The 25,994-nt window shown below is 48.0% G+C and overlaps 1 protein-coding gene across 1 annotated transcript in view; it reads left to right on the top strand.

The window, feature by feature from the left end:
• Window positions 1-329: 329 nt before the first annotated feature.
• EEF2K (eukaryotic elongation factor 2 kinase) overlaps window positions 330-25,994 on the top strand; it is a 64,016-nt gene continuing 38,351 nt past the window's right edge. The window contains exons 1-2 of the mRNA XM_086692803.1: window positions 330-700; window positions 15,982-16,303. Of these exons, the coding sequence (XP_086548929.1) occupies window positions 16,058-16,303 (246 nt within the window). The 5' untranslated portion in view covers window positions 330-700; window positions 15,982-16,057. The remainder of the gene's footprint in view (window positions 701-15,981; window positions 16,304-25,994) is intronic.

The raw sequence follows: 25,994 nt of genomic DNA, 5'->3' as shown, positions 1-25,994 counted from the left end.
AAATCAGGGGAAAAAACAATTTCGGATAAAAATATTTTAAGGTTACACATGGAGACTCAAACAATGAGATGGATTTCTAGTGATTTTGGAAAGGACTTCTCGAATTACCCACCGGGAGGGCGCCCCTTTCGCGGGTGGGTGCTAGGACCGCCCCCCACGTTAGGTCCGGACGCCTTGTAGTCAGCAGGCGGGGAGGCTGGCATTCAGCGCGGGTTGTGCACTGGGGCCTGGAGACTTGCGTGGCGGCTGCAGGAGCGGTGGCGGCCACCGGGGGGCGGGCACGTAAGTGCTGCGCGGTGCGCCCGCCGGGCCAGAGCCCCGCCCCTGCCCGCCGGCTGGTGCCGCTCCTGCCGGGATCCGACGTCCGTTTCCCTGCGCTGCAGCTGCCCCAGCTCCGCTGACTGTCGCCGGCGCTCCCGCCCCCGACACGCGTCCTCAGCGCCCCGGGATCGTTCCAGCGGCCCATCGCGCCCCGGGATCGTGCCGGCGGCCGCCGCGCCCCGAGATCTATCCAACCGCCCTGCGCAGCCCTCTCTGCCTCCCAGGAGCGCCTGCCGGTGCGCCCTGCTCGCCGCTCCCCGGGACTTTCGGGGGGCCCGCCCGCCCTGCACCCTGGAGCACCGGGCCGCGAGCCTCTGCCAACTCCTCTGGTTCTTCGCGGCCGTGGGCAGCGGCTGCGGTGCCTGTCCGCCCGAAGGAGGTAAGTGCTGGCCGCGTGTAGCCAGGCGGATGGGGGGCCGGGATCCGGCGCTGCAGGCCTGGCGCGCCCCGGTGCACCGGCTCCCGGAGCGCGCTGGGTCCGAGCCTGGAAGTGGGGCGGAGGCGGCGCAGAGTGTGTGAAGCGCTTCTTCTGTGGGTTCAACTCTTTGGGACTCTGTGTTTGCTTCTGTAAAAGCGGGGAGTCATGCAGATTAACGGCAGTGTCTGTTGGGAAAACACTTGGCACGCCGTCGGCAGGGAGAGGCAGTTTGGGGGCCTCCGCCCCGGGCTCCTCAGAGCCCGTAGAGGGTGGGGGCAGTGCTGCCTTCCTGTCTCCTGCGGGAGGCCCCGAGCCGCATGCCCTACCCTGGCCCCTGAACAAGAGGCCTGAATTCCTGGAACCCCGAGGACAGCGTAGACGCGCCCTTGCTGTATTGTTGACTGCGGGAGGGAGTTTGGGTGTTGGCAGGCTCCGCCGACATGTGCGCCGAGGGCCGGGCATTGATAGGCGAGTGGCGGCGCGGGGGTGGAGGCCTCTTGGGTAAATCCCGGCCTAGATCAGCCAGCACCCGGGCGGAGGACTGAGGGGAGCCAGCCCGGCTGCGCCCCTAGTGTGACAGATGGGCCGCATGGGAAGGGGCCGCTACATGTGCTGTGGGGACACTCTGGGAGCCTGACTTCTGGGCCCTTGGCCCGGGACGCTGCTTGCCTGGGGCCACAGTTTCAGCCAGGAAATGGAGTGACATAGTCCAGCCCTATGATTTTATAGAGGAGGAAACCGAAGCCCAGGGTTGTCTAACAGCCAACTAATGCGCAAAAGGGACTAAGCGCGGACCCTTAGAGCAAGCAGGTGGGAGCCAGTTGTGCCCGCTGTGTGGAGGTGCGTGGAGGGGGGGAGGTTACTGGGAGGCTTCCTGGAGGAGGTGATGTTTGAGCTGATTTGGAAAGGATGCCTGTGGAAGGAGGTAGGGTTTAGAGATAGCGTATGCACACATTCATTCCTTTGTTCATGTATTAACTCAACAAATACGATAAAGCTTGTAGACGATGTGGATTCAGGTGTGACACAGTTGGGATGGCCGTCCTCCCTCCTTTGAGTTCCCTTCTCAAAGAAGGGTTTGCAGGGGTCAGAGGAGGCAGAAAGTCAGAGCCTAACGATCACTTAAGATGGTTTCAGATTGTGTAGGATGGATTGTGTACATTCTGTGATGTACACTTTCTCTCTTTTGTGCTTTCGGTGATGGCACACTGCTTTTTGGCTGATTGAGGATGTAGCCCTGAGTTTATTTTAAACCGTTTTTAATGTGTAATATGGCAGAGATGGCGATTAGTCCCCTCTTCCAGGGGTATCACCTGACTGAATTTCCCAGGCTCCCTTACAGTTTGGTGGGCTGTGTGACTGCATTTTGGCTGATGGGATATGAGCAGAAATGGCGAGTGCCCCTCTTGAGCTTGAACCCCAAAAACCTCCCGCCCCCTCTGTCCACATTTACCAATGGATTTGGAGGGCTCTGAGGGCCTAGGAGAGGGCAGAGCTACCAGACGGGAGGAGTCTGGGCCCCTGAATGACTGTGGAGCAGAGCCCCACCCCCCCTTTCTGCCTCCCTTGGGGGTCCATGTCTGCTGAAGGGAATGGGGCTCCAGTAAGCTCTTTGGAAGGTCTGGGGCTGTGCGTGGGGTTTGTTGGCTGTGGCCTTTGCATCCGGGCGATCTGGCTGGGCTGTTTCCCTGGGGAAGGGCGTCCTTAAGGCCTTTTTTCTCACACTGGTCAGATTCCCCAAAGAAGTCTTGTCCAGTCTTTGGCAGGATTGACAGCCAGTTGCCGGGACACAGAGAACATTGTGGGAGAAAATGGAAGGTCAACGGCAGAAACTTGGATTTGTTCAAGCTCCTTCTCTAGGAATCACTCTTTCTGACCCAGTTCTTAAAGCTGAAGCAGAAAAAAAATTGATGGTTGGGACTATATCCAAAGTAATAGCAGCTGGCTGGACTGATTAAAAAATAAAAGTTTTGTGTTGGAGAGATCAGTTCTGCTGACCAAGAAGCTGCAGACTGTTGCCTTAGTAAACTGAGAATATTCTAGAAGAAGGTGATTATGGTGGCCACCACAGGATGAAAGCGTTTTTTGTTTTGTTTTTGAGAGGGAGAGAGAGGAGAGCATGTGAGTGGGGGAGAGGGACAGTGGGGGGGGGGGGGGGGAGAGAGAGAGAGAGAGAGAGAGAGAGAGAGAGAGAGAGAGAGAGAGAGAGAATCTTAAGCAGGCTCCATGCTCAGCATGGAGCCCGATGTGGGGCTTGATCCCACGACGCTGGGATCATGACCTGAGCCAGAATCAAGAGTCAGAAGCTCAACCAGCTGAGCCACCCAGGTGCCCCTAAAGTGCCTTGGGTATTTGAATGTTGCTGGATTGAACCCTTGTAGACAAGACTGATGGGCACAAGCAGAAGGCTCTGAACAAAGGAACCAGCGAGTTACTAACATGCTGATGATAAAATAGGAGATGATGGTCTCTGGGTCCCCAAAACCCTAGGGCTGGGAACACCCAGAGAAGCATTTCAAATGGCTAGAAAGTCAGAGGGGTGGACAAGTGTTCAGATCTTCAGCTGTGACACTTTCTCGCCCTAGCAAGGACTCCACAGGTGGAGTCAGCTGCAGAGAATTTCTCTAGGCCGTTGGTTCTGGAACTTAACTGCACATTATCAGAACCACCTGGTGAGCTTGTTTAAACACAGATTGCTGGGCCCACCTCCAGAGTTTACTTCAGTGGGACTGGAGTGAGGCCCGAGAATTGGAAAATACCATGTTCTGCTGCTGCTGCTACTGGTGGTCCCATGACCGCACTTTTAGAAGGACTGATTTAGCAAGTGATGGCGAGTAAAAGCCCTGGATTCAGCCCACACTGTCTTCACACCCAACTATCCCACTTTCTAGCCATGTGATTTTGGGGAAGTCACTTAACCCCTCTGTTCCTCAGTTTCCTTGTCTGTAGGATGAAGCTAATAGTGCCTACCTCCTGGGCTTCAGGGGAGGCTCCCTGGAGGAGGCGGCATCTAAACTGAGACCTGAAGGATGAGCAGAACAGTTGGCCAGGGGTTGGGTAGGGAGGGCAGGCCTGGCTGTGTGCCTGTGTCCTCCAGGGAACTGAGAGGAACTATGGTGTAAGTGCTTTGTAAGTGACACCGAAATGCTGCAAATCTGTTCTGTGCTACGTGTCTCAGGGCAGGATTGCAGTTGAGGGAGAATTGACCAGGTTGTGGAAAATGGACTGCCTGGAAGCAGCGCCAGTTACTCCTGCCCACATTCCATTGGCCCGAATGCAGTCACATGGCCCCACCTAGATGCACAGGATGCTGGGAAATGTAGTCCGTGGTGGGGCAGGGGAGCACAAATCTGTGGTGGAGAGCTAGCTGTCTATGCCACAGCAGCTTTTTATGACCCTTGGCCACCTCTCTTACCTCTCCTTCTCTGCTTACTCTGCTCCGCTTTGTAGGATGAGTGAATTTTACAGATGAGGAAGCTGAAGTTCAGAGAGGTTAAGTAATTTGCCTAATGTCACTCAGCTAGTAGTGGCAGAGACAGGACTTGAACCCAGGTCTATTTGTCCTCGAAGCCTGTTGGTCCAGATCGTAGTCCTGGGTGCTTTTTAAGGGCCTCCCTGTGATCCAGGTTTTCCTAATCAGGATCTCAGCCATGTCTCAAGCTAACTAAGCCCCAGATGCCTTGTAATTATAATGGCATAGTCCCTCCACTCCACGCCTGCACTGCCCATGATGTCCATAGAACTTGCCATCTTTTCTCTAATTACTCATTCACGCAACATGCATTTACATAGAACGTGCTGTGTGCCAGGCATTGTGCTCTTGGCTCGGGGCTGGCGAGGAATAAGACACAGCCCCTTTTGTTCCAAACGTTCACATGGTTTGGCCACCGAGAGGCTATGTAAACACAGAGTTCCCCTGAGAAGTGAGACACGCTGGATCCCTGGTCTGACCCGCCAGGAGTACAGAGTGTCCCGGGTACATGAGAAGGGTGCCCAGCAAATGATTACAAATTAAATTCAAGCTCTCTTGTCCATTTTGTAAACCGAAGCTATAATGACAATATTATGTGCTTTGTATTCTAAAATGTGTTTTTCTGATTTTTAAAACAATAAAATTGCCTTTGCTCCATGACAGTTTTATATGCACAAAGCACAGTGTATGTGCCACAGTGATCTTTTTATGAGCCTCAGCGGAGCAAACGTTGACTTCTCTCCTTGGGTTCAGCCGCGGGGTGCTGTTCTCGTCAGTGAGTAAGTTTATTTCTTCAGTTCAAAAGAAACACCAGGACCGGTATGCATGGAGATCTGCTTTTAAAGAGGAGAGGAGGGGGAGTGGGTCAGGGGAAGCTCCTAGAGCTTCCCCCAGAATCTTTCTAAAGTGGGGTTTCTCGGAACTTTTAACATTCTGAGCTGAATACTTCTGGGTTGTGGGGCCTGTGCTGTGCACTGTAGAGTGTCTAGCAGCATCCCTGGTGCACTCGGTACACTATTCACTAGATACCAGGTGTACTCGGAGGGTTGTGACAACCAAAAACGTCTCCAGACGTTGCCAAAATGTCTCCTGAAGAGGCAAAAGTGCCCCAGTGTTTAGGGCCACTGTTCTAGGCTACATTTGTTTTCCATTGCTCCTATAGCAAATCACCACACGCTTAACACAAATTTCTTATGGTTCTGGAGGTCAGAAGTTCAAAAGTCAAGGGGCACATGGGTGGCTCACTCAGTCGGTTGACTGTCTGACTTTGGTTCAGGGCGTGATCTCACGGTTTGTGAGTTTGAGCCCCACGTCGGGCTCGCTGCTGTCAGCACAGAGCCTGCTTCAGATCCTCTGCTTCCCCCTCTGCCCCTCCCGTACTCACGCTCTTTCTCTCAAAAATAAAAATAAAACATTACAAAAAAGTTCAAGGGGCACCTGGGTGGCTCAGTTGGTTAAGCGGCCGACTTCAGTTCAGGTCATGATCTCGTGGTTCATGAGTTCAAGCCATGCTTCGGGCTCTGTGCTGACAGCTCGGAGCCTGGAGCCTGCTTTGGATTCTGTGTCTCCTTCTTTCTCTGCCCCTCCCCTGCTTGCTCTCTGTCTGTCTGTCTGTCTGTCTCTCTCTCTCAACAATAATAAACATAAAAAAATTTTTTTTTCATGTTCAAAAGTCGAGGGCTCAGTTCCTTCTGGAGACTCTAGGAGAAATCTATTTCCCTGCCTTTTCCAGCTTCTAGGGACCGACTGCATTTCTTGGCTTGTGGTCCCATTCTCCATGTTCAAAGCCAGCTGCATGGCGTCTTCAAATCTTTCTCTAGGACCCCTGCTTCCATTATCGTGTCTCTTTAGCTCTGACCCTCCTGCCTCCTTTTTATAAGGACCCTTGTGATTATATACAGTACATTGGATTTTCCAGGAGAATCTCTCCATCTCAAGATCACATTCCCAGGGTGACTTTTACCATGTAAGGGAGCAGAGTCACAGATACTGGAGATTAGGATGTGGACATCTTTTGGAGGGCCAGTTTCTGCCCACCACATAGAATGTTCAGCCTCTGGGTATAATGGAAATGCTTCTGGAGAGCCTGGCAGGAGCGAAGTGACTTAGGGAGTGGGGCTTGGGGGGTGGTCACAGTAACAGCTGATACTTTTGAGCTCCAGTTCTCTGTCAGGCATCACACGCCGGATCTCACTGATTCCTCAAACATCTCCAGGGGTCCGTACTGTTGGTCCTCTGTTTCACAGCTGAGGACACCACCTAGGGGAGACTTTCTAGAAGGAGTAAAAATTTGAGCTGGATTTTGAAGGGAACCAAGGGGTTTGGCAGCAGGTAGGAGAGGCGTTTCAGAAAGAGGGCCCGTGGGGTGCCAGGGGCAGGGAGGTGGGAACTTGGTGTGAATGGTTCTTCAGGGCAGGGCAGGTGGGTGTAGACATCTGCAAATCAGTCCTTTTATCCTGACATTCTCATATAAACTCTCTGATTTTTCCACAATAGTTTAAATATTTTTTCATGAGCACCTACCACATGCTGGGGTTATAGACATTAATAAGACACCGACATGAGCGACATGAGCTCGTCACCTCTGTTACTATCCCCACCCTCAGTAAATAAATAAAACCCAGCCCAGAAAGGTATTTGATTAGCACCATTGAGTCCTGCCAGGGCCAGGTGCTGTGGGGGACACAGACTCCAGGAAGGCTCAGCTTACCCTTAGGACAGCACTTTGGCTCCTAATGGGGAAGCTGGGATTCAAACCAGGCCCTGCAGCTGCAGAGCACAGCTTCTCAGCCCCTATTTTGGCTTTGATTTTTATTAAATTTTTCCACCAGATTTGTCGAGATATAATTGACAAATAAAAACTACGTATTAAACGTGTCCAACATGACGGCTTGGTATACATATGCGTTGTGAAATGATTACCACAGTGAACCTAATTAACATATTTATCGACTCACATAGTTACCTAAGTTTTTTATGTTTGTGTGAGAATAATTAAGATCTTTTCTCCGGGCACCTGGCTGGCTCAGTCTGAAGAGCATGGGACTCTTGATCTCAAGGTCTTGAGTTCAAGCCCCACTTTGGGTGTAGAGATACTTACATAAACTTTAGAAAAATCTATTCTCTCAGTGAATTTCCAGTATACAGTAGAGTATTACTAACTATAGTCGCCGAGCTGTACATTACATTCCCAGGACTTACTCATCTTGCACAACTGAAACTTTGTACCCTTTGACCAACATCTTCCTATTTCCTCCACCTCCCAGCCCTGGACAACTACCATCTGACTTTCTGTTTTTATGACTTTGGTGTCTTTGGGGGTGTTTTTGTTTTGTTTTGTTTTCTTTTTCGTGAGATCACAAAATGTTTGTCTTCCTATGTCTGGCATATTTCACTGAACATAAAGTCCTCCAGGTTCATTCATGTTTTTGCAAATGGCAGGATTGCTTTCCTTTTTTTAAGACTGTATAACATTCCATTGTATATGTACGCCAGATTTTCTTTAGCCATTCATCCATCTCTTAGGTGGTTTCCATACGTTGACTATTGTAAATAATGCTGCAGTGAACATGAGAGTGCAGATGTGTCTTCAAGATAGTTTTTCCTTTCTGGTTTGAAGGAAACTGAGGATTCCTGCTACAGCCCAAGATACCCTTGGAACAAGCCAGGGGTGCAGCCCAGGGCATCCTGCCCCTGCTCACCCCTCCTCCCCAAGGTACCCCATCGCAAGCAGGCTGTCACTTCTTTGCCCAGCAGTTCCCGTCATTGCCAGATAAGAGTCCATGTTGAGTACATAGCGTGGCACCTGGGACACCGGAAGCTGTCTACGTGTGTTACTTATCTATCTCATTTCAGTAAAAATTACGCCTCTTCCATAGGAACGAAAGTATCTTCCTCTTTCTTACCACTCATTTGCAGCACAAAAGCCACATCTTTGCTTATCTCCCTTGGTGAGATGAACTCATGCTAACCTGTAAGAAACCCATAGCTCCTTCTGCTTGGTGGAATAAGACAGCATTCTTGGCATGAGATCTAAAGGAACCAGGAGAGGACCTGCCGGTCTGGGGGTGGTGGAGTGTGGAAGGGAAGTGGGAAGTTCAAGGGAAGCTCAAGTCTCATTTATCACACCAGGAAATCAATATATAAGGACCCAAATAGGCAAAGTAAGAAATGGCAGAGAAACCATGTTATTTAGGGATGTGGTAGTAACTACCTGAAGTAACATCTAGAATAATTGGAAGTGGTTGCCTCTGGAGGTGGGAAGCAGGGCTGCCCTGTCCTCTTGCAAAGGTTGTAAACTAAAGTTGAGCAGTACCCCACCTGTACGGTCATACACCATGGACTCAATAGGAAAATGCCGTTATTTTTAACCATGGGCTTTACTGAAACTTTTTTAATTATAAGAAATAATACACAGTGGCTCTAAGTGCTGGCTGGGTTTTGGACTCATCATAATGCAGAAAAACCTGTGTATAATCAGCTAAGTCATCCCCAGACCCCCTAAAAAGGGGCAGTGTCAGGCATGTTTGGATTCATGGTCTCAAATGATATCACCACTATTTGTTTTTCTCTAAATCTCTTGTTCTGCTTTCTGCCAATCGTCACCTTTGTTCTCTGGTGGCCTCAGCCCCTGTCTCTGATTGACATCCTACACAAACCCACAGACTAAAACCCCTGGCTTACCTGGGATTGGGCCAGATTGGTTAGCTTGAGTCACATGCTCACCTGTGAGCCAATCACTGTGGCCAGGTGCCTGGATGCTGTGATTGGCTTAGACCTGGGTCATGTGACACACCCTGTTGCCTGATGGTGCATCTCCAATCACAGAACATGGGGGTGGGGGGGAGGGACAGATCCTGGAACAGAAACAGGTGTGTGACCCAAGGTGGCCCCCAAGTCACCCTGTTCGCGGCAGTGCAATTGACGACCTGGTGGGTTCTGCCGTGCTGGGCATGTGGTAGTGTGTGTGCGCTGGCCACATCACGTGGACAGTATCGGCTCTGGGATGCTGACTCCTGGGAGTGGCCGGCAGTTTACTTCTACAGGTAGCGAGGCAGCCCTGGGCGGGGGGCGGAAAGGGAGCCCCAAGGAAGACCAGAGGTCACTGTGGCCTGGCCCACAGGCCTTGACCTGGACATTGCAAACATTGTTTTCTGTCCCAGCCACTGCCAGAGGAACCTTTTATAGCGAGACCCAGTAAAAGCAGTGATTCTCTGGCCAGAGTCTAAAATAGCCTGTTCCCCGAGGACCCCTGAAGAAGCTTGGCTTGGCTGCTAACCAGGTATCCAGGTTACCAGCGTGGCTGGGACCCAAGGTTCAGCCCCCTTTATTTAGGAAAATAAAAATGATGATGATGGTAATAGTTCTGTATCTTAGTGCTTGCTCTGTGCGAGTGCTGTGAGGTTAACGGTGAGAATATTGCCTCCCGCATTATCACAAGGAAGCTAAGGCTTGAGAGGTAATGTTACACAGCTAGTAAGAGGCAGAGTGGGGGCTTGAAGCTGGGTCTGACTCAGAATTCCACCCAACTACCTCTCTATACAAATATTTTCCCAGGGTGTGTCAGGGACTCGGAGGGGAAGATGTGGGTTCCAGAGCAAGGGCAAAGGAAACCTTTCAGAAAATCCTGATGTCTTAGCTGGGGTGCTGCTGTTGGTCTCAGCCTCTTTGCCAACAGGAGCAGGCCCCTGTGGGCCAAGGGAAGTCCAAGTCGGATGGAGATTCCTGGGAGGCCGGGGCTCTGGCTGGTATTGGAACAGGCATCGTGGGGCTGAGTTATGGGCCATTGAGGGCTCCTTGCCTGCCTAGGGGAATCCGGCAGCCTCCAGGGCCCAGTCTTCCTGGGCGAATGTGGGAGTAGTTGCCAAGTCTGGACTCTGGACTAAGGCCTTGGTTCTCCCAGGCTGATCCTATCCAGGCCTTGACTTGTTGTAAGAGATGTGATGTGACTTTTTGGGGGAGAGATGGGGTTACTGGACTAGATAGAATTAGCAAGTAGTGTGGGGTGGATTATAGTAGATATTATAAGTTGAGATAGTCAAGTCTGAAGATTGTGAGTCCAGGGCTGTTATACTGGCCCATGATGGAAGATAATGCTGCCCCAGGCTCCCTCTGTCTCATGGCTCTGCCATCCACAGCATATGGTTTCTTCTTCTTGGTTAAATATAGCTGCTTGAGTTCCAGCCATCACACCTCCATTCCAGCCAGCAGGAAGGAGGAAGAGTCCAGAAGGGCACACTCCCTCCCTTTAAAAACTCTTCCCTAAAGTTGAAAACAGCCCTTCTGTTTATATCCGCTTGGCCAGAACTTGGACACATGGTCACACCTAACTGCAAAGGAATCTGGGAAGGAAACTGGGAAGGAATCTGGGAAGCAAACTGCAAAGGAATCATGGTCACACCTAACTGCAAAGGACCTTATTTTGAGTGGCCATGTGTTTAGCCAAAACACCAGTGGTTGTTATTAAGAAGGAGAGAACAGCTGTTGGGGGACAGTTCGCAGGCACTGTCACAGCTGCCTTAAGAGCAAATTTATGACAACGGAAAAACCATAAAACATCCTCACGCAGTTCTGGAATACGCATCACGTGCCTGCTGAGTGCAAGGCACTGTGCCAGGCAGGGTCGCAGCTGCTTGTCTGCAGCTCCTTTTGTTCCCCAGGGTCAAGGAGAATGTCGGGTCTGTGGCTCTGGTCATAATTACCCTGTGAACTGGCTCTGGAACGTCAGGCCACTTCCCCTCCCTCAGCTCCCCTCACGAATGGGGACGTCAGCGAGCTGAATTAGTTTTAGTCCAGGTCATCAGCAGCACAGCTGGGATTTGTACCTGCGAGCAGGCTCTTAGCCCCTGGACTACACTGCCTGGAAGCCTGTGGGCTGAAGCTGAGGTTCTGGCCCCTCCCCAGCACCGTCCCAGCCCCCAGAGGCCAGTGACCGGGCTGGGTCCCCTGGCAGCCCCAGACACCACGCTGCCTTGGTCAGCAGAGGTTCTGGCCAAGGGCTGACGGGGGCAGAGCAGGCGCTGGGGCTGGGAGCGGCTGAGAGGGGGAGGAGTGGGCCCAGGGCCCAGGGCAGGTTTTGGTAACCAACAGGGTCAGGTGGTTCAGGCATTGGCTCTTGACCGTGACTGTGTCCTGCCCACAGGGTAAGAAACAACTCTGCAGTAGACACCTGGGGCGGCCGATTTTCAAGAAATGCCTGTGGGTGGTGCCTTAAGGGAAAAGAATGAGAAGGAAGTAAAGCAAAACAAAAATGAGTGGAGTAGAAAATAGCAGAGCACGTTGTACAAAGTGAAGCTAAGTACAGTTTCCTCACATTTTAATTTGCATTTTGTGTGTACCAAGTTAGGATAGAAATATATTCCCTGCTATGATAGCTGTTAAGAAAGTGCCAGAGCCTCAGATCTAGGAGGCTGCCTGCAGATGGAAGGAGCCATTAGATTGATCTAAAAAAGTATTACCTTGATCTAAAAAAATTTTTAAAGTGTTTTTGTTTATTTATTATTTTATATTGAAAGCAACTCAGCTTGTGAAAAGTTAACACAGTGTAGAAGTGTACAAAGTTCTTTTTTTTTTTTTATTTTGAGAGTGTTTGTGTGTGTGCATAAGTGGGGGAGGGGTGGGGAGAGAGAGAGAGAGAGAGAGAGAGGTTGGTTGAGGGAGAATCCCAACCAAGCAGGCTCCACACTCAGTGTAGAGCCCATTGTAGGGCTCAATCCCACAACCCTGGGATCATGACCTGAGTCAAAATCAAGAGTCAACCACTAAACTGACAGAACCACCCAGGCACCTCTGTACAAAGTTCTTCAAAGTTCCCACCACCCCCACCTTACAGCTTCCATTATCACTGCCATCCCTGTGTTGGTAGAGCTCCTAGGGGTCCTTGAGGGAAGTCTCAACCCATCTACAAATGTCCTTTTTCTTTTCACCATAATAGACCTGATGTTCTTCAACTTGCTTTTTATTTAAAAAAAAAAAAAAATTTTTTTTTTTCATCGTTTATTTATTTTTGGGACAGAGAGAGACAGAGCATGAACAGGGGAGGGGCAGAGAGAGAGGGAGACACAGAATCGGAAACAGGCTCCAGGCTCTGAGCCATCAGCCCAGAGCCCGACGCGGGGCTCGAACTCACGGACCGCCAGATCGTGACCTGGTTGAAGTCGGACGCTTAACCCACTGCGCCACCCAGGCGCCTCCCAAAAAAAAAAAAAAAAAAAATTTTTTTTTAAATGTTTATTTATTTTTGAGACAGAGAGAGATACAGCATGAGCAGGGAAGGGGCAGAGAGAGAGGGAGACACAGAATGTGAAGCAGGCTCCAGGCTCTGAGCTGTCAGCACAGAGCCCGACGCGGGGCTGGAACTCACGGACGGCGAGATTGTAACCTGAGCCGAAGTCGGCCGCTCATCCGACTGAGCCACCCAGGCACCCCTCAACTTGCTTTTTAAATGTGACAGTTTTGTGGGGTGCCTGGCTGGCTCAGTCAGTAGAGCGTGTGACTCTTGACCTAGGGATTGTGAGTTGGAACCCCACATTGGGTGTAAAGATTACTTGAAAGTAAAATCTTAAAAAACATAAGTGTCACAGTTTTTTCTGACTTTTTTTTAACCTTAGCTTTATTAAAATATAATTCTCAAACCTTATAATCTATCCATGTAAAGTACAGTTCAACGGTTTTTAATATATTGGCAGTCATGCAATCAAGACACAGTTTTAGAACATTTTCACCAACTCCAAAGAAACACGTTAGCAATTGTTCCCCATTTCCCGCCCCCGCAACTCTCCCCTCCCCCATCCATAGGCAATCACTCATGTACTTTCCATCTGTATAGATTTGCCTTCTCTGGGTATTTCGTGTAAATGGATTCATTCAATACATGGTCTTTTGTGGTTAGATTCTCTCACTTAGCATAATGCTTTTAAGGTTCACCCTGTGTCAGTCCTTCCTTTTTGTGACTATTATAGCATTCCATTGTATGGATACGCCACATTTTGTTTATCCATTCATTAGCTGATGGGCATTTGGGTTTGTTTCCCCATTTGGCTATTACAGATAACACTTCTATGAACATATGTGTACAAGTTTTTATGTGAATGTTTTCATTTCCCTTGGACGTGTACCCAGGAGTGGAATTGCTGGATCATATGGTAATTCTGTGGTTAACTTTTTGAGGAACTGTCAGACTATTTTCCAAAGTGGTTGCACCATTTTACATTCCTACCAACAGTGTATGAGAGTTTCAATTTCTCCGTACCCTTGCCAACATTTGTTATTTATTGGGTTTTAAAAAATTGATCCCTCCTAGTGGGTGGCTTTGACTTGCATTTCCCTAATGGCTAATGATGTTGAGCATCTTTCACGGGCTTACTGGTCACGAGTATATCTTGTTTAGAGTAATGTCTGTTAAAATTCAAGCCCTTTGCCCATTTTTTATTTGGGTTATTTGTTATTTTATTGTTCAGTTGTATAATATTTATTTTGAGAGAAAGAGAATGTGGGAGAAGAGCAGAGAGAGATGGAGAGAGAATCCCAAGCAGGATCCATACTGTCAGGGCAGAGCCCGACACGTGGCTCGATCTCACGAACTGTGAGATCATAACCTGAGCCAAAATCAAGAGTTGGACACTCAACTGACTGAGCCACCCAGGCGTCCCACAAATGTTTAGTATTGATGGTGCCTAATTTATCTGTTCTTTTGTTGCTCGTGCTGTTGGTGTCATATCTAAGAAGGCTTTGCCTAACCCACATCACAAGATTTTCTCCCATATTGTTTTCTAAGGGTTAAGTAATGTCATAGCTTTTATATTTAAGTCTTTGATCTATTTTTAGTTATTTCCTATGATGGGTGTAAGGAAGGGGGTCAGTTTCATTCTTTTGCCACGTATATTCACTTGTCCCAGCGCCGTTTGTTGAAAAGATTATTCTTTCCGCATTGAATGGTCTTGGCTCCCTTGTCAAAATCAATGATTCTAAATGCGAGCGCTCATTTCCGGACTCAAATCTATTCCATTGATCTGTGTCTATCCTTACACCAATACCAACTGTCTTGATTACCGCAGCTACTGTAGCAAGTTTTGAACTCAGGAAGTGTGACTCCTTCAACTTTGTTCCTCTTTTCTCAAGACTGTTTTGGCTATTTTGGGACCCTTGAATTTCCATATGAACTTTAGGACCCATTTGTTAATTTGTTCAAGGAAGCCACTAGGATTTTGATAGTGATCGGTTTGAGTCTGTAGATCAATTTGGGGAGTATGGGCATCTTAGCAATATTAAATCATCCTCTGATCTGTTAACACAGAATATCTTCCCTTTTTTTTAGGTCTTTAATTTCTTTCAACATGCTGTGTTTCTCAGTGTATGAGTCATGTACTTCTTTTATTAAATTTATTCCCAAGTATTCTTTTTGAAGTTCTTAATAGGTGAGCTTGTTTTCTTAATTTCATTTTTGAATTTTTCATTCCTAATGTGTAGAAATACTATTGATTTTTGTATCCTACAATCTTGCTGAACTTTTTTTTTTTGTATTGTTTTTGCATGTCTGCATGTATCTAGAGTTTCCCCTTTCTTCTAACAGTCACACAGCAGTTCATGGTATATAGAAGACTCTAATTAATTTGACATGCTTCCACTGGTGGACATTGTGGGCTGTTACCATTTTTTTGCTGTTACTGATTATGCTAAAGAGAACATTGTTTAGGGCACACAACCATTCTGGGGGCGTGTATTGAGTGCCCACTCTCTGCCAGGTACTCTTTGAGGCACTGGGGATACAGACAGTAAAAAAGTAAAGGAGGTTTCAGCTTGGGAATATCTCTGTGATGAGAATAAAGCAGATGTGCTAAGGAGTAACTGGATATGTATATGAGAGGAGTTCTTTGAATTGAGGGGCTGGAGAATATTTCTCTAGAGAGGCGACTATTGAGCTAGGATCCAACTGATGAGAAAGAACCCACTGTTGGAAGGTTGGGAAGATTGTTCCAGGCACAGGGAATAGCAAGTACAAAGGCCCTGGGGTAGAAATGGGCTCCCCGTGTTCACCAAACAGAAAGCAAGCCAGTGGGCCTTGGAGAGCTGCCAAGGCCAGAGGATAAGTGGGCAGGGGCCAGACTAAGGCTGGCCTTGTAGCCTTAAAAGCCGTTTATGTTTTTTTTCAATTTTTAAAAAATGTTTATTTGTTTATTTATTTATTTATTTATTTATTTATTTATTTATTTATTTATTTATTTATTTATTTTGAGAGGGAGAGACAGAGCGTGAGCAGGGGAGGGGCAGAGAGAGAGGGAGACACAGAATCCGAAGCAGGCTCCAGGCTCTGAGCTGTCAGCACAGAGCCCGATGCGGTGCTCGAACTCACAAACCAAGAGATCATGACCTGAGCCGTAGTCAGACGTTCAGCTAGCTGACTGAGCCACCCAGGCGCCCCAGTCATTTACATTTTATTAATAATGGGGAGAGAAGCTCCCAGAGGGTGTTAAGCAGGGGAATGATTTAATCTACTTTATGTTCTAAAACGATCGCTCTAGTTGCTTAAGAAGCATTTATTTTCCCTGCCTTATTTCAAACACAGAGTTCTTCGAAGTGGAATTACTGGGTTGACGGGTTTGTACATTAAAAATGTTCTTAGATGCCGCCTGCCAGGTGCCTCCCCAAAAGATAGCTGTAGTTTTCACTCCGAGGGTGCCAGCTCTTTGTCACCGGGGGCATTCGCAGTAAGGTGCACAGCGAGTTCTGACTCCCTGGACCCTGGCACCCATTGTCTTGCTTCCCTTTGCAGGACCCACACTGCTGCATTTACACTATAACTCTGGCTGTGCCGCCCACCCCTTGGGTAACACGGGCATCCCAGGAAGATGGCAGACGAAGACCTCATTTTTCGCCTGGAAGGTGTTGATGGCGGCCAGACCCCCCGGGCTGGTCACGACGGTGATTCCGAGGCAGACAGCGACGATGAGGAAAGTTACTTCATCTGCCCCATCACTGATGACCCTAGGTCACACCAGAATGTCAATTCCAAAGTTAATAACTACTACAGCAACCTAACGAAGAGCGAGCAGTATGGCTCCAGTGGGTCCCCTGCAAGCTCCTTCCACTTTAAGGTGAGTGGACCGCCCACTCCACCCCGGCCCACCTGCCGCAAGGGATGGGGAAGTGGGGTCACTGACTGGGGTCGTCTCTGTGTTTCCCTCCCCTGGGCAGCACTCTGAGCCCTGGAGATTGGCAGATACGCCTGTAAGGCTGGGAGGTTTTTGTTGGCTTAAAACAAGTCTCATTACTTTAGAGGTGTTTTTCTAAAAAAAAAAAAAAAACCACATTTTTTTTAATGTTTATTTATTTTTGAGAGAGAGAGAGACAGAATATGAGTGGGGGAGGGGCAGAGAGAGAGGGAGACACAGAATCCGAAACAGGCTCCAGGCTCTGAGCCGTCAGCACAGAGCCTGACGCGGGGCTCGAACTCACGAACCGTGAGATCATGACCTGAGCTAAAGTCGGACGCTCAACCGACTGAGCCACCCAGGTGCCCCTAGAGAGGTGTTTTTCAAATAGCTGCTTCGGACCCACTGCTGGGTCATGAAAACCTTGACCAACTTTTGAAAAATTGCAACAGAAGAGAATAGACCAGGACATCCTGGAGACCAGTGCAAATTGTAAAGATCTTATTTTTTGGTACCTACGCTCACACATGTTCACATGTGTAGATGTGGTGATCCAGTTGGTTGTTGTCGTCCAGGCTCTAATCATGTAAATATTTGCATTTCATCCCTGATGTGTGTGTATGTGGGTCCAGGTACCTGATGAAAAATGTAGTTCTTCATGTTGGTTGTAGTAAAAAAAAGCCACTGCCTTAATATAACACTGTATGTTAACTATACTGGAATTAAAATAAAAATCTTTTTTTTTTTTTCAACGTTTATTTATTTTTGGGACAGAGAGAGACAGAGCATGAACAGGGGAGGGGCAGAGAGAGAGAGGGAGACACAGAATCGGAAACAGGCTCCAGGCTCTGAGCCATCAGCCCAGAGCCCGACGCAGGGCTCGAACTCACGGACCGCAAGATCATGACCTGGCTGAAGTCGGACGCTTAACCGACTGCGCCACCCAGGCGCCCCTAAAATAAAAATCTTAATAAAATTTTTTTTAAAAACCATGCTTGGGGTTAGGCAACCTTCTGGATTGAGGAAAAGCGTACTTACTTTGTTCAGGATTTGTCTTCATGCCAGGACAAAGCTGGTCTAAAGGGGTAGGGGAAAGATGAACATCATCGGGCTTTTGTATAATAACTGGTGATGAAAAAAATTTCATTTTATTAGTTAGTAATCTCTATGCCCAATGTGGGGCTCAAACTCATGACCCAGAGGGGTGCCTGGATGGCTCAGTTGGTATAATGTCCCACTTCGGCTGAGGTCATGATCTCTTGGTTTGTGGGTTCGAGCCCCACATCAGTCTCTGTGCTGACAGCTTGGAGCCTGGCGCCTGCTTCAGATTCTGTGTCTCCCTCTCTCTCTGCCCCTCCCCTGCTCTGGCTCTGTCTTTCAGAAACGAATAAACGTTAAAAAAAAATTTCAAACTCATGACCCTGCGATCAAGAGTCACATGCTCTCCCAGCTGAGCCAGTCAGGCGCCCCCCCCCCCCCCAAATTTTAAATGCAATAATGTTATCCTGATTTAATTTAATGCCCACCAACAGAAGTTATCTGTTAGTACCATAAGCAAAATGCGAATTACCACTTTGGGATTTAGAATTGGAGTCATTCTTCTGTAACTTTAAAATTAATCTGTTTTTAGAAAATTAATGAGGGGCGCCTGGGTGGCGCAGTCGGTTAAGCGTCCGACTTCAGCCAGGTCACGATCTTGCGGTCCGTGAGTTCGAGCCCCGCATCAGGCTCTGGGCTTGATGGCTCGGAGCCTGGAGCCTGTTTCCGATTCTGTGTCTCCCTCTCTCTCTGCCCCTCCCCCGTTCGTGCTCTGTCTCTCTCTGTCCCCCAAAAAATAAATAAACGTTGAAAAAAAAATTTAAAAAAAAAAAAAAAAAGAAAATTAATGATTCTAGGGGCTCCTGGGTGGCTCAGTCAGCTGAACAATCTGACTCTTGATTTTGGCTCATGTCATGATCCCAGGGCCATGGGATTGAGCCCCACCTCGGGCTCTGTACTGAACATGGAGCCTGCTTAAGATTCTCTCTCTCCCTCTGCCCCCCTCCCCTGCTCATGCTCTCTTAAAAAAAAATTAATAATTCTAGTTCTTGGACAGTTGGATTTTTTTTTTCCTATCGGGGCCAGAGTTCTAGCTTAAGTCTCTGTGGGACAGGCAGCTCCAGAAATAGCCCTGTGGGTCCCCTCTGAGGTTGGGGGCCCCCGAGGGGTCAGACGGAGGCTTGCCCTGCTTTTCCCGTACCGAGCCAGCCTCTGAAACTCAGACCTAGCCCCGTGGAGAGCAGCACAGGGAGGGCAGGAGAGCAGTCTGGCACTCCTGTCTGTTCACTGTGGGTCACGGAGGCTTGAGGAAACACGGATCCCTGAGGAATCCTGTACCACACGTGAGGGAATCCGGGAACCAGCGGGGGCTGCAGGGCTCAGGGCTTGTGAATCAGAAACCAGCTCATGCCAGCTGAAGGGAGGAAGGGTATCCATTATAACAGTCCAGGAGTATTTCTGGGGACCCAGGGAGAGAAGTAATGTCTGGTCTCTCAGGGCACAGGTCTAGGAACCAGGAGATAGCAGGACTGTCTCTCCCTGTCTCTCTTTCCCTATCCTTTATTCTTCTCTGCCTCATTCTAGACAGTGGGAAGATAGACCCTTATGGCCCCAGTGTCCCCTCATTACAGATGGAGCCATGTGCAAAGACAGACTTGACCTTCTCTGTCCCAATTGCAAGGGGCAAATATCTGTTTGGCCCAGCCTGGGTCAGGCATTCTCTCTCTCTGACTCAGTCATTTCTGTCCAGTGCATGGGATTGAGGGGTGGGGGGGGGTGTCGCACAAGAGGGGACTGCCTCAGGGAAGGAGGATCCTGGTGGCTTCCTTGGGGGCAGACCTGGCAGCTGACCCCAGGAGCCCAGTTGAGGCTTTTGGGAAGACACTGAGAGGGCCCAGGAACTGAAAGGCCTCAGACACAGACGGCCAGTCCCTGACCACAAAATGTAGTATGGTAAAGCCTTTATAAAGGAAGCACAGACGGGAGGTTTGTCTGTCTGTCCGTGGCTTTAGGATGTGAGCCTCATGAGGGCAGGGCACTGTGGCGTTTATCACTCATCCCCAGTACCTGGGGCCAACCTCTGCACACAGTAAGTACTTGCTTCAGAATTGGGCAGGGGGGACGGGTGGGAGACTACTCAACTGACTTCACTGTGGGTGCCCTCTTGATAAAGGACAGTATTTATGTAAAACATAAACCCCTGTGGGCCACTTGACAATAGTCCTTAAAATAAAAAATATACCTCAGATGGCAATTCGATCTCTGGAGACTCTTCCTCAGCCCAAGTGTTCCCACTGGGGTACTGTTGGCATTGGGGGAAGGACAATTCTTTGTTGGGTGGGACTGTCCATTCTATTTTAGGTTATTCAGCAGGTCTGACCCCTGCCCACTAAGAGCTGCATTTCCCCCCTGTTCCTTACGACAATCCAAAATGTTTCTCATTATGTGTTTGCAAAGCCCATATGGGAGGATACCCACTTCAGTTTAGAACCAGTATAGAAGAGGGACGCCTGGGTAGCTCAGTCAGAGAAGCATCTGACTCTTGGTTTTGGCTCAGGTCATGATTTCAGTTTCATGAGTTTGAGCCCCGCTTCAGGCTCTGCACTGACCATTCGGAGCCTGCTTGGGATTCTCTCTCTGCCCTTCCCCCACTTGTACTGTCTCTGTCTGTCTGCCTCTCTCTCTCAAACAATAAAAAAATAAAAATAAAACAGTATAGAAGTATTTGTACAAGTGTTCAAGTTTACATATTCAAAGATGTTGCAGTATTATTTGTAATAAAGAAAAAATGGACATAGCTCGAGGTCTATCAAGAGGGGCTTATTTAAATGATAAACCATGGTCCTAAGAGAATAGTGTATTTACATTAAAACAAAGATGATGTTTATATGTAATTTGACTTGAAAACTGTGCCAAGATGTATATATATATATATATATTTGGAGGGAAAATCCATGAAAAGCAGAGGGATAGTAATGGGTCCATAATTAGCACAAAAAATGTTAGCTATTTTTATTTTTATACACTGTTACATAAAAAAGCAAGCTGAAATACAGTACAATCTCACATTTATCCAAAAAACTATACACACATCTTAGTATTTGCATCACAAAAACTGCTGGAGGAATTTGCACCCAACGGTTAATGGTGATTCTCTCTGGGGGAGAGGATGCCACTGTGGGAGACTTTATGTTATATATATTTTTAAACATTTGGGACTTTTTTTTAATGTTTATTTATTTTTGAGAGAGAGAGAGAGCGAGCGAGCACAAGGGGGAGGGGCAGAGAGTGGGGGGAGGGAGAGAATCCCCAACAGGCTCTGTGCTGTCAGCACAGAGCCCGATGCGGGGCTTGAACCCACGAGCTGTAAGATCATTACCTGAGCCAAAATCAAGAGTCAGAAACTTAACCGACTGAGCCACACAGGCACCCCAAACACTTGGAATGTTTAAACCACACATATGTATTACTTGTGTGCAGAAGAAGGTGTTTTTAGAAGAAAAATAAAGCAAAACACCCAGTTCACCTTCCCTCCCTCAAACAAAGTAATAAATAGCCTCTCCTTAAAACTTCTACGAGGCATAGTTCAAAATCCTCACCGAGGATGGGAGTGCTTGTGGTCCCCAGGGACCCTTCTGGGCTCTGTTCACCCCGCACTTCTGCCTGCTCCTGGAATAGGCTTCCCTTTTCACGCCTCGGCCTGAAACCTCTTTAAACTGATTGTTGATCCGGTCTGTTAAAATGATTGTCCTGGCTCCCTCAGGATGTGTGGTTTAAGACACCCTGCCCTGGCTATCTCTTGTGCATTCCCTGGGGATCATAGGAGACCTCTGTGTGTGTCTGTTATCCTCTGAGTCAGCTGCTGCCTCCAAGGCTAGGGACTGTGTCTCATTGCACTTCCCATTCCCTATACTTGGTAGAATGACCATTTATGGACAAGACTGTGCCCCTTCGTTGCCCACCGTCCTAGGTAACTAAAAGCAGGCTCTGTGGTGTTCCTGTGGTCTGTGGCAGCTTCAGAGGGGGACAGCAGCTCAGTTTTCCAAACTTCACTCGTGCTGGCGCTCCTCAAAGCTAATGTGTTTTTTGTTTACTGTTGACATGGCAACCTGGCTTGTTCAACCAAAATGGCCACCTGGAGTTCCTCCAGAGAGGCACCACCCTGGCAGGTACCAGGCATGTATTGTGAACAGTCCAGTTCTGTCACTGCCTTCTGCCTAGTTCCCCGGAGGGGTGTGGGGGGGGGGGTTGGGGGGATGGTGGTGGAATCTTTCAGGGGGCCACCCTGTTGATAGAATATCAGGCAGCCAAGCAAGGATATTTATAGAGTTTACTATAACATGGGAAAGTGCTTCTGCTCTGGAGTTAAATTTAAATAGCAGAATATAGAGTACAGTTATAGCTTTGTTAAAACACACTTGCACGTGCATGCACACACATACACACACAGAACAAAAGCGTGGAAGGAAGTATATCAACACACCAGCCGGGATTGCCTTTGGATACTAGGAGTGATTGTATTTCCTTTCTACTGCTCTGTCATTTCTCCACTTTCTAGAATAAGCATATGTGTTTTTAATTTTTTAGTCAAGTGGGAAATTTGATTTTAAGAAATTGTTCTCCTGGTCTGGGAGTATCTTGGGGATCAGTCTATATCAGCACATATAGATCACCTCTTTTTTTTTTTTTAAGTGAATTATGTTCCATCACATGATGTTCATGGATTTATTTAGCCACTCCGCCTCTTGGGGACACTTTCATTATGCGCCCCCACCCCCCCCCCCGCTCTTTTTTTTGCTTACAAACAGTGCTGTAATAAATCTCCCTGTATGTATAGCTAAGCAAACTTTAAAATGCATACATTTCAGCGGTGCCTGGGTGGCTCAGTAGGTTGAGCGTCAGACTTCGGCTCACGTCATGATCTCATAGTTTGTGATTTTGAGCCGCACATCGATTTGGGATTCTTTCTCTCTCTTCCTCTCTTTCAGCCCCTCTCCCACTCGTGCTCTCTGTCTCAGAATAAATAAGTTAACTAAAAAAATAATTACTATAAAATGCATATATTTTATAATATGTAAATAATATGTATACAAGGTAAAGAGAATTCACACTGTATCAGTGGAATAGTGAAAAGTCAGCCTCCCACCTCAGACCTGCTTCCCTTAGGGATGTCCTTCCAGAAATGTTCCTTGCCTATATACACATCTATATGTATATGACCCCCCCCCCCCCCCCGTTTTTTATGGAATCGTTAGCTGCCTGCAGACCTGTCTTGCGCTCTTGTGGCTGTCTTCCCACATTGGCACATATGAGCTGGCATCAGCTAGTACTTGTGTAACAGCCACTCTGGGCTGGGCAGGCACTGCCCTGCACTCTTTATTCATTTAATCTACACGGCAGTCCTGTAAGGATGGGCGTTTTGCAGACAGTAAACTTGAGGCTCTGAGATCTTTTTTTTTTATTAAAAAAAATTTTTTTTAATATTTATTTTTGAGAGAGAGGGAGAGACAGAGCATGAGCAGGGGAGGGGTAGAGAGAGAGAGGGAAACACAGAATCTGAAGCAGGCTCCAGGCTCTGAACTGTCAGCACAGAGCCTGACATGGGACTCGAACTCACGAACTGCGAGATCGTGACTTGAGCCGAAGTCGGACATTCAGCCGACTGAGGTACCTAGGCGCCCCTGAGGCTCTGAGATCTTAATCACTTGATGCTCGTCATGATGGCAGCATGGTGCAGCTTATTTTGTTGTTTTGTAATGGCTGAATATCATGTCTGGAAGCCCCATAATATACTGAGTCAGTCCCTCATGGATGGGTAGGAAGGTCGTTTCCAGTCTTCTGCTACTACAAACATCTCTTCCTTAAACATCTTTGTGCATATGTCCTTGTGCCCAAGCAGGGTGCACCTGCCAGGTAAATCCCCAGAGGTGGATGTTTAAGAACACAGCTGGACATTGGCGGCTGTCCTTCAAAGAGTCTGCACCAATGTCTGTCCCCACGCTGTATGGGCACATCTGCTTCCCACGCCCTTGTTGGTGGACTTTGGTGATTACACATCTTTTCAGCCCACCAAGGGTGGCTCTAACAGCTTGGTCAGAGGCAGCGATTACCCCAGAATGAGATGGACATGCCAGCCTTTGATGACTCACTGGGAAGAGAGGCATCCCTGTCCATCTGAGCCCCAGGAAGCCCCACCCTGGCAGCTTTGGGCTTCTGTCCCTGACTAGTGACCACAGGAAGCTCTGTGCACACCCAGAGGTGATGAACATTTTGGGGCTCTGCCCACTGCTTTGAGAATGCAGAATCAGACAGGGAAAGTTAGGCATCCGGTGTCCACAAAGCTTTGGACTTCTAGCAAGATGAGGGCCTGCTAGGCAGATGAAGGAAAAAGAGGGTGACACTGGCAGTGGGCAGGAGGCCACCCAGTGACCTGCTGTCTGAAAAACAGGATGAGGCTGAGGAGATTCAAGCCTGACCACAGGGACTCCTCTTTCTGAAGTCTGTGCATGGGCTAAAATGCTCAAATCCAGGGCGCCTGGGTGACTCAGTCAGCTAAGTGTCTGACTCTTGGTTTCAGCTCAGGTCATGATCTCATGGTTGATGGGTTCGAGCCCCGCATTGGGCTCTGCACTGGCAGTGTAGAGCCTGCTTGGGATTCATTCATTCATTCTCTCTCTCTCTCTCTCTCTCTCTGCCCCCTCCCTGCTTGTGTGCTTTCTCTCTCTCTCTCTGAAAATAAATAAACATTAAATACATATATATATATGTACATATAAAATGCTCAAATCCTTTATGGAAATGTGCTGGGGTACAGGGGCTCCCTTCTTCAATTTTACTTTATGTTTTTAGCAGCTTCATTGAAATATAGTTCATATAACATACAGTTTAACCATTGAAAATGTCCAATTCAGCAGCTTTAAGTATAGTTATTCAATTTTGCATCCACATCACCACAATCAATTTTAGCCCGTTTTCATTAGCCCTGAAAAGAAACCCCGCATCTATCTCTCAGCCATAACCCCCAAGCATCCCCATCCCACCCAACCCCTGCAACCACTAATCTGCTTTCAGTCTCTATGGATTTGCCTTTTCTGGACCTTTCATATAAATAGGATTCTGTGACATGGGGTCTCTTGTGTCTGGCTTCTCACTGCAGTGTTTTCAAGATTCATGCATGTAGAAGCGTGAATTTATTGCCGAATAAATTTATTTATTACCGAATACTACCCAGTGCATGGACATACCACATTTTATTTGTTCATCTGTTGACGCGCCTTGGGGTGGTTTCTCCCTTTTGGCTTTTGCAAATAATGCTACATGAATTGCTGTGTGGATGCATGTTCATTTCTCCTGGGAGTGAATTATTGCTGGGTCACATGGTCATACTCTATGTTTGGCTCTCCTTTTTACAAAAGAGCAGGGAACTTGGGGCTTGACGGGCTTGGTCTGAGTTTGGGGTCTGCCGGTTCCTGGCTGCTGCAGGTCTATAGGCAAGTTACCTCCTTGCTCTTGGAGCCTTGGGCTTTTCTCCAGTAGACTAGGGAACTGTCCTACCTGCCTGGCTGCCCTTCACAAGACTTCCATGAGGTGCAGGCTGGGATTCTGTCTGGGAAGGTAGCTTCCAGGGGGCAAGGGCATTATGCCACCCTCGGGGATGTTACTGCATTGCTGATTATTATTTCCATCCTTCCCATCCTTTCTTCTCTAACCCTGGCTCTGAATCCGACTGGTCGGGGGAGACCAGCTGCAACTATTCCTTTTGACAGAGAGATTTGTTTAGGACTTTTAGCTATGTTTCTTTGGCAGTTACTTGTGTGATTCCTTATGGAAGTAATCCATGTTCCTTGCAGAAAACAGCGAAAGTGTAGATATAATTGCTGTTAAGGTCTTAGTGTGTATTTTAGTCTTTTCTGCATTTCACTATAAATATAGACTTGACTAAATAAATAGGGACTTTTACTGCATTATGTATCTATGTCTTCAGAAACCAGTTTTTCTTGGCAAACAAGGGATGGTGCATATCTTTCCATATTAGTAAATGTGGATCTAGTTCATCTTTTTTTCTCAATGGCTCCATGGCAGCCTGGATGTGCCCCAGTTCCTTTAAACATTTCCTCCTGTGGGATACTTAGACGGTTTCCAGTTTTTTGCTGCCATAGCCAGTGCTGAGATCCACGGAAATTGCATGAAACCTCTAAATGCATGTGGTTCAGAGTGGGACAGGCACATAACACTTCCCTAGTGAAGTGGCCTCTTCCCTAGTAAGCAAGCAAACTTCCCCAATTCTTCCTGCTTCTTTTCTATGTCCTTGGGTGTAGCTTAACCCTTTATTGTCAACCAGGAGGGGCGAGTCAGGCTGACACAGAGCTACAGACAGTTCTTGGAGTCTACAGAAAGGGACATGGGAAAAGACATTTTATAATGTCCACTTGGGGAAAAACAGTTGATGTTTCAGGGAGGATTTAGGCAGCTTCAAGATGCTTCCTCGCGTAAGATCCAGAGGCCTTGATTGCTGTGTTGGGTGATAATAAGAATAGCAATATAAAAACAGGACCAACAGTAATAACATCCTATGTGCCAAAGAAATTGCAAACAC

Source organism: Puma concolor, chromosome E3 (genome assembly GCF_028749965.1).
Source record: "Puma concolor isolate L17-30 chromosome E3, mPumCon1.1.hap2, whole genome shotgun sequence".
Lineage (NCBI taxonomy): Eukaryota > Metazoa > Chordata > Mammalia > Carnivora > Felidae > Puma > Puma concolor.
This window is presented reverse-complemented; position numbering and strand designations above follow the sequence as displayed.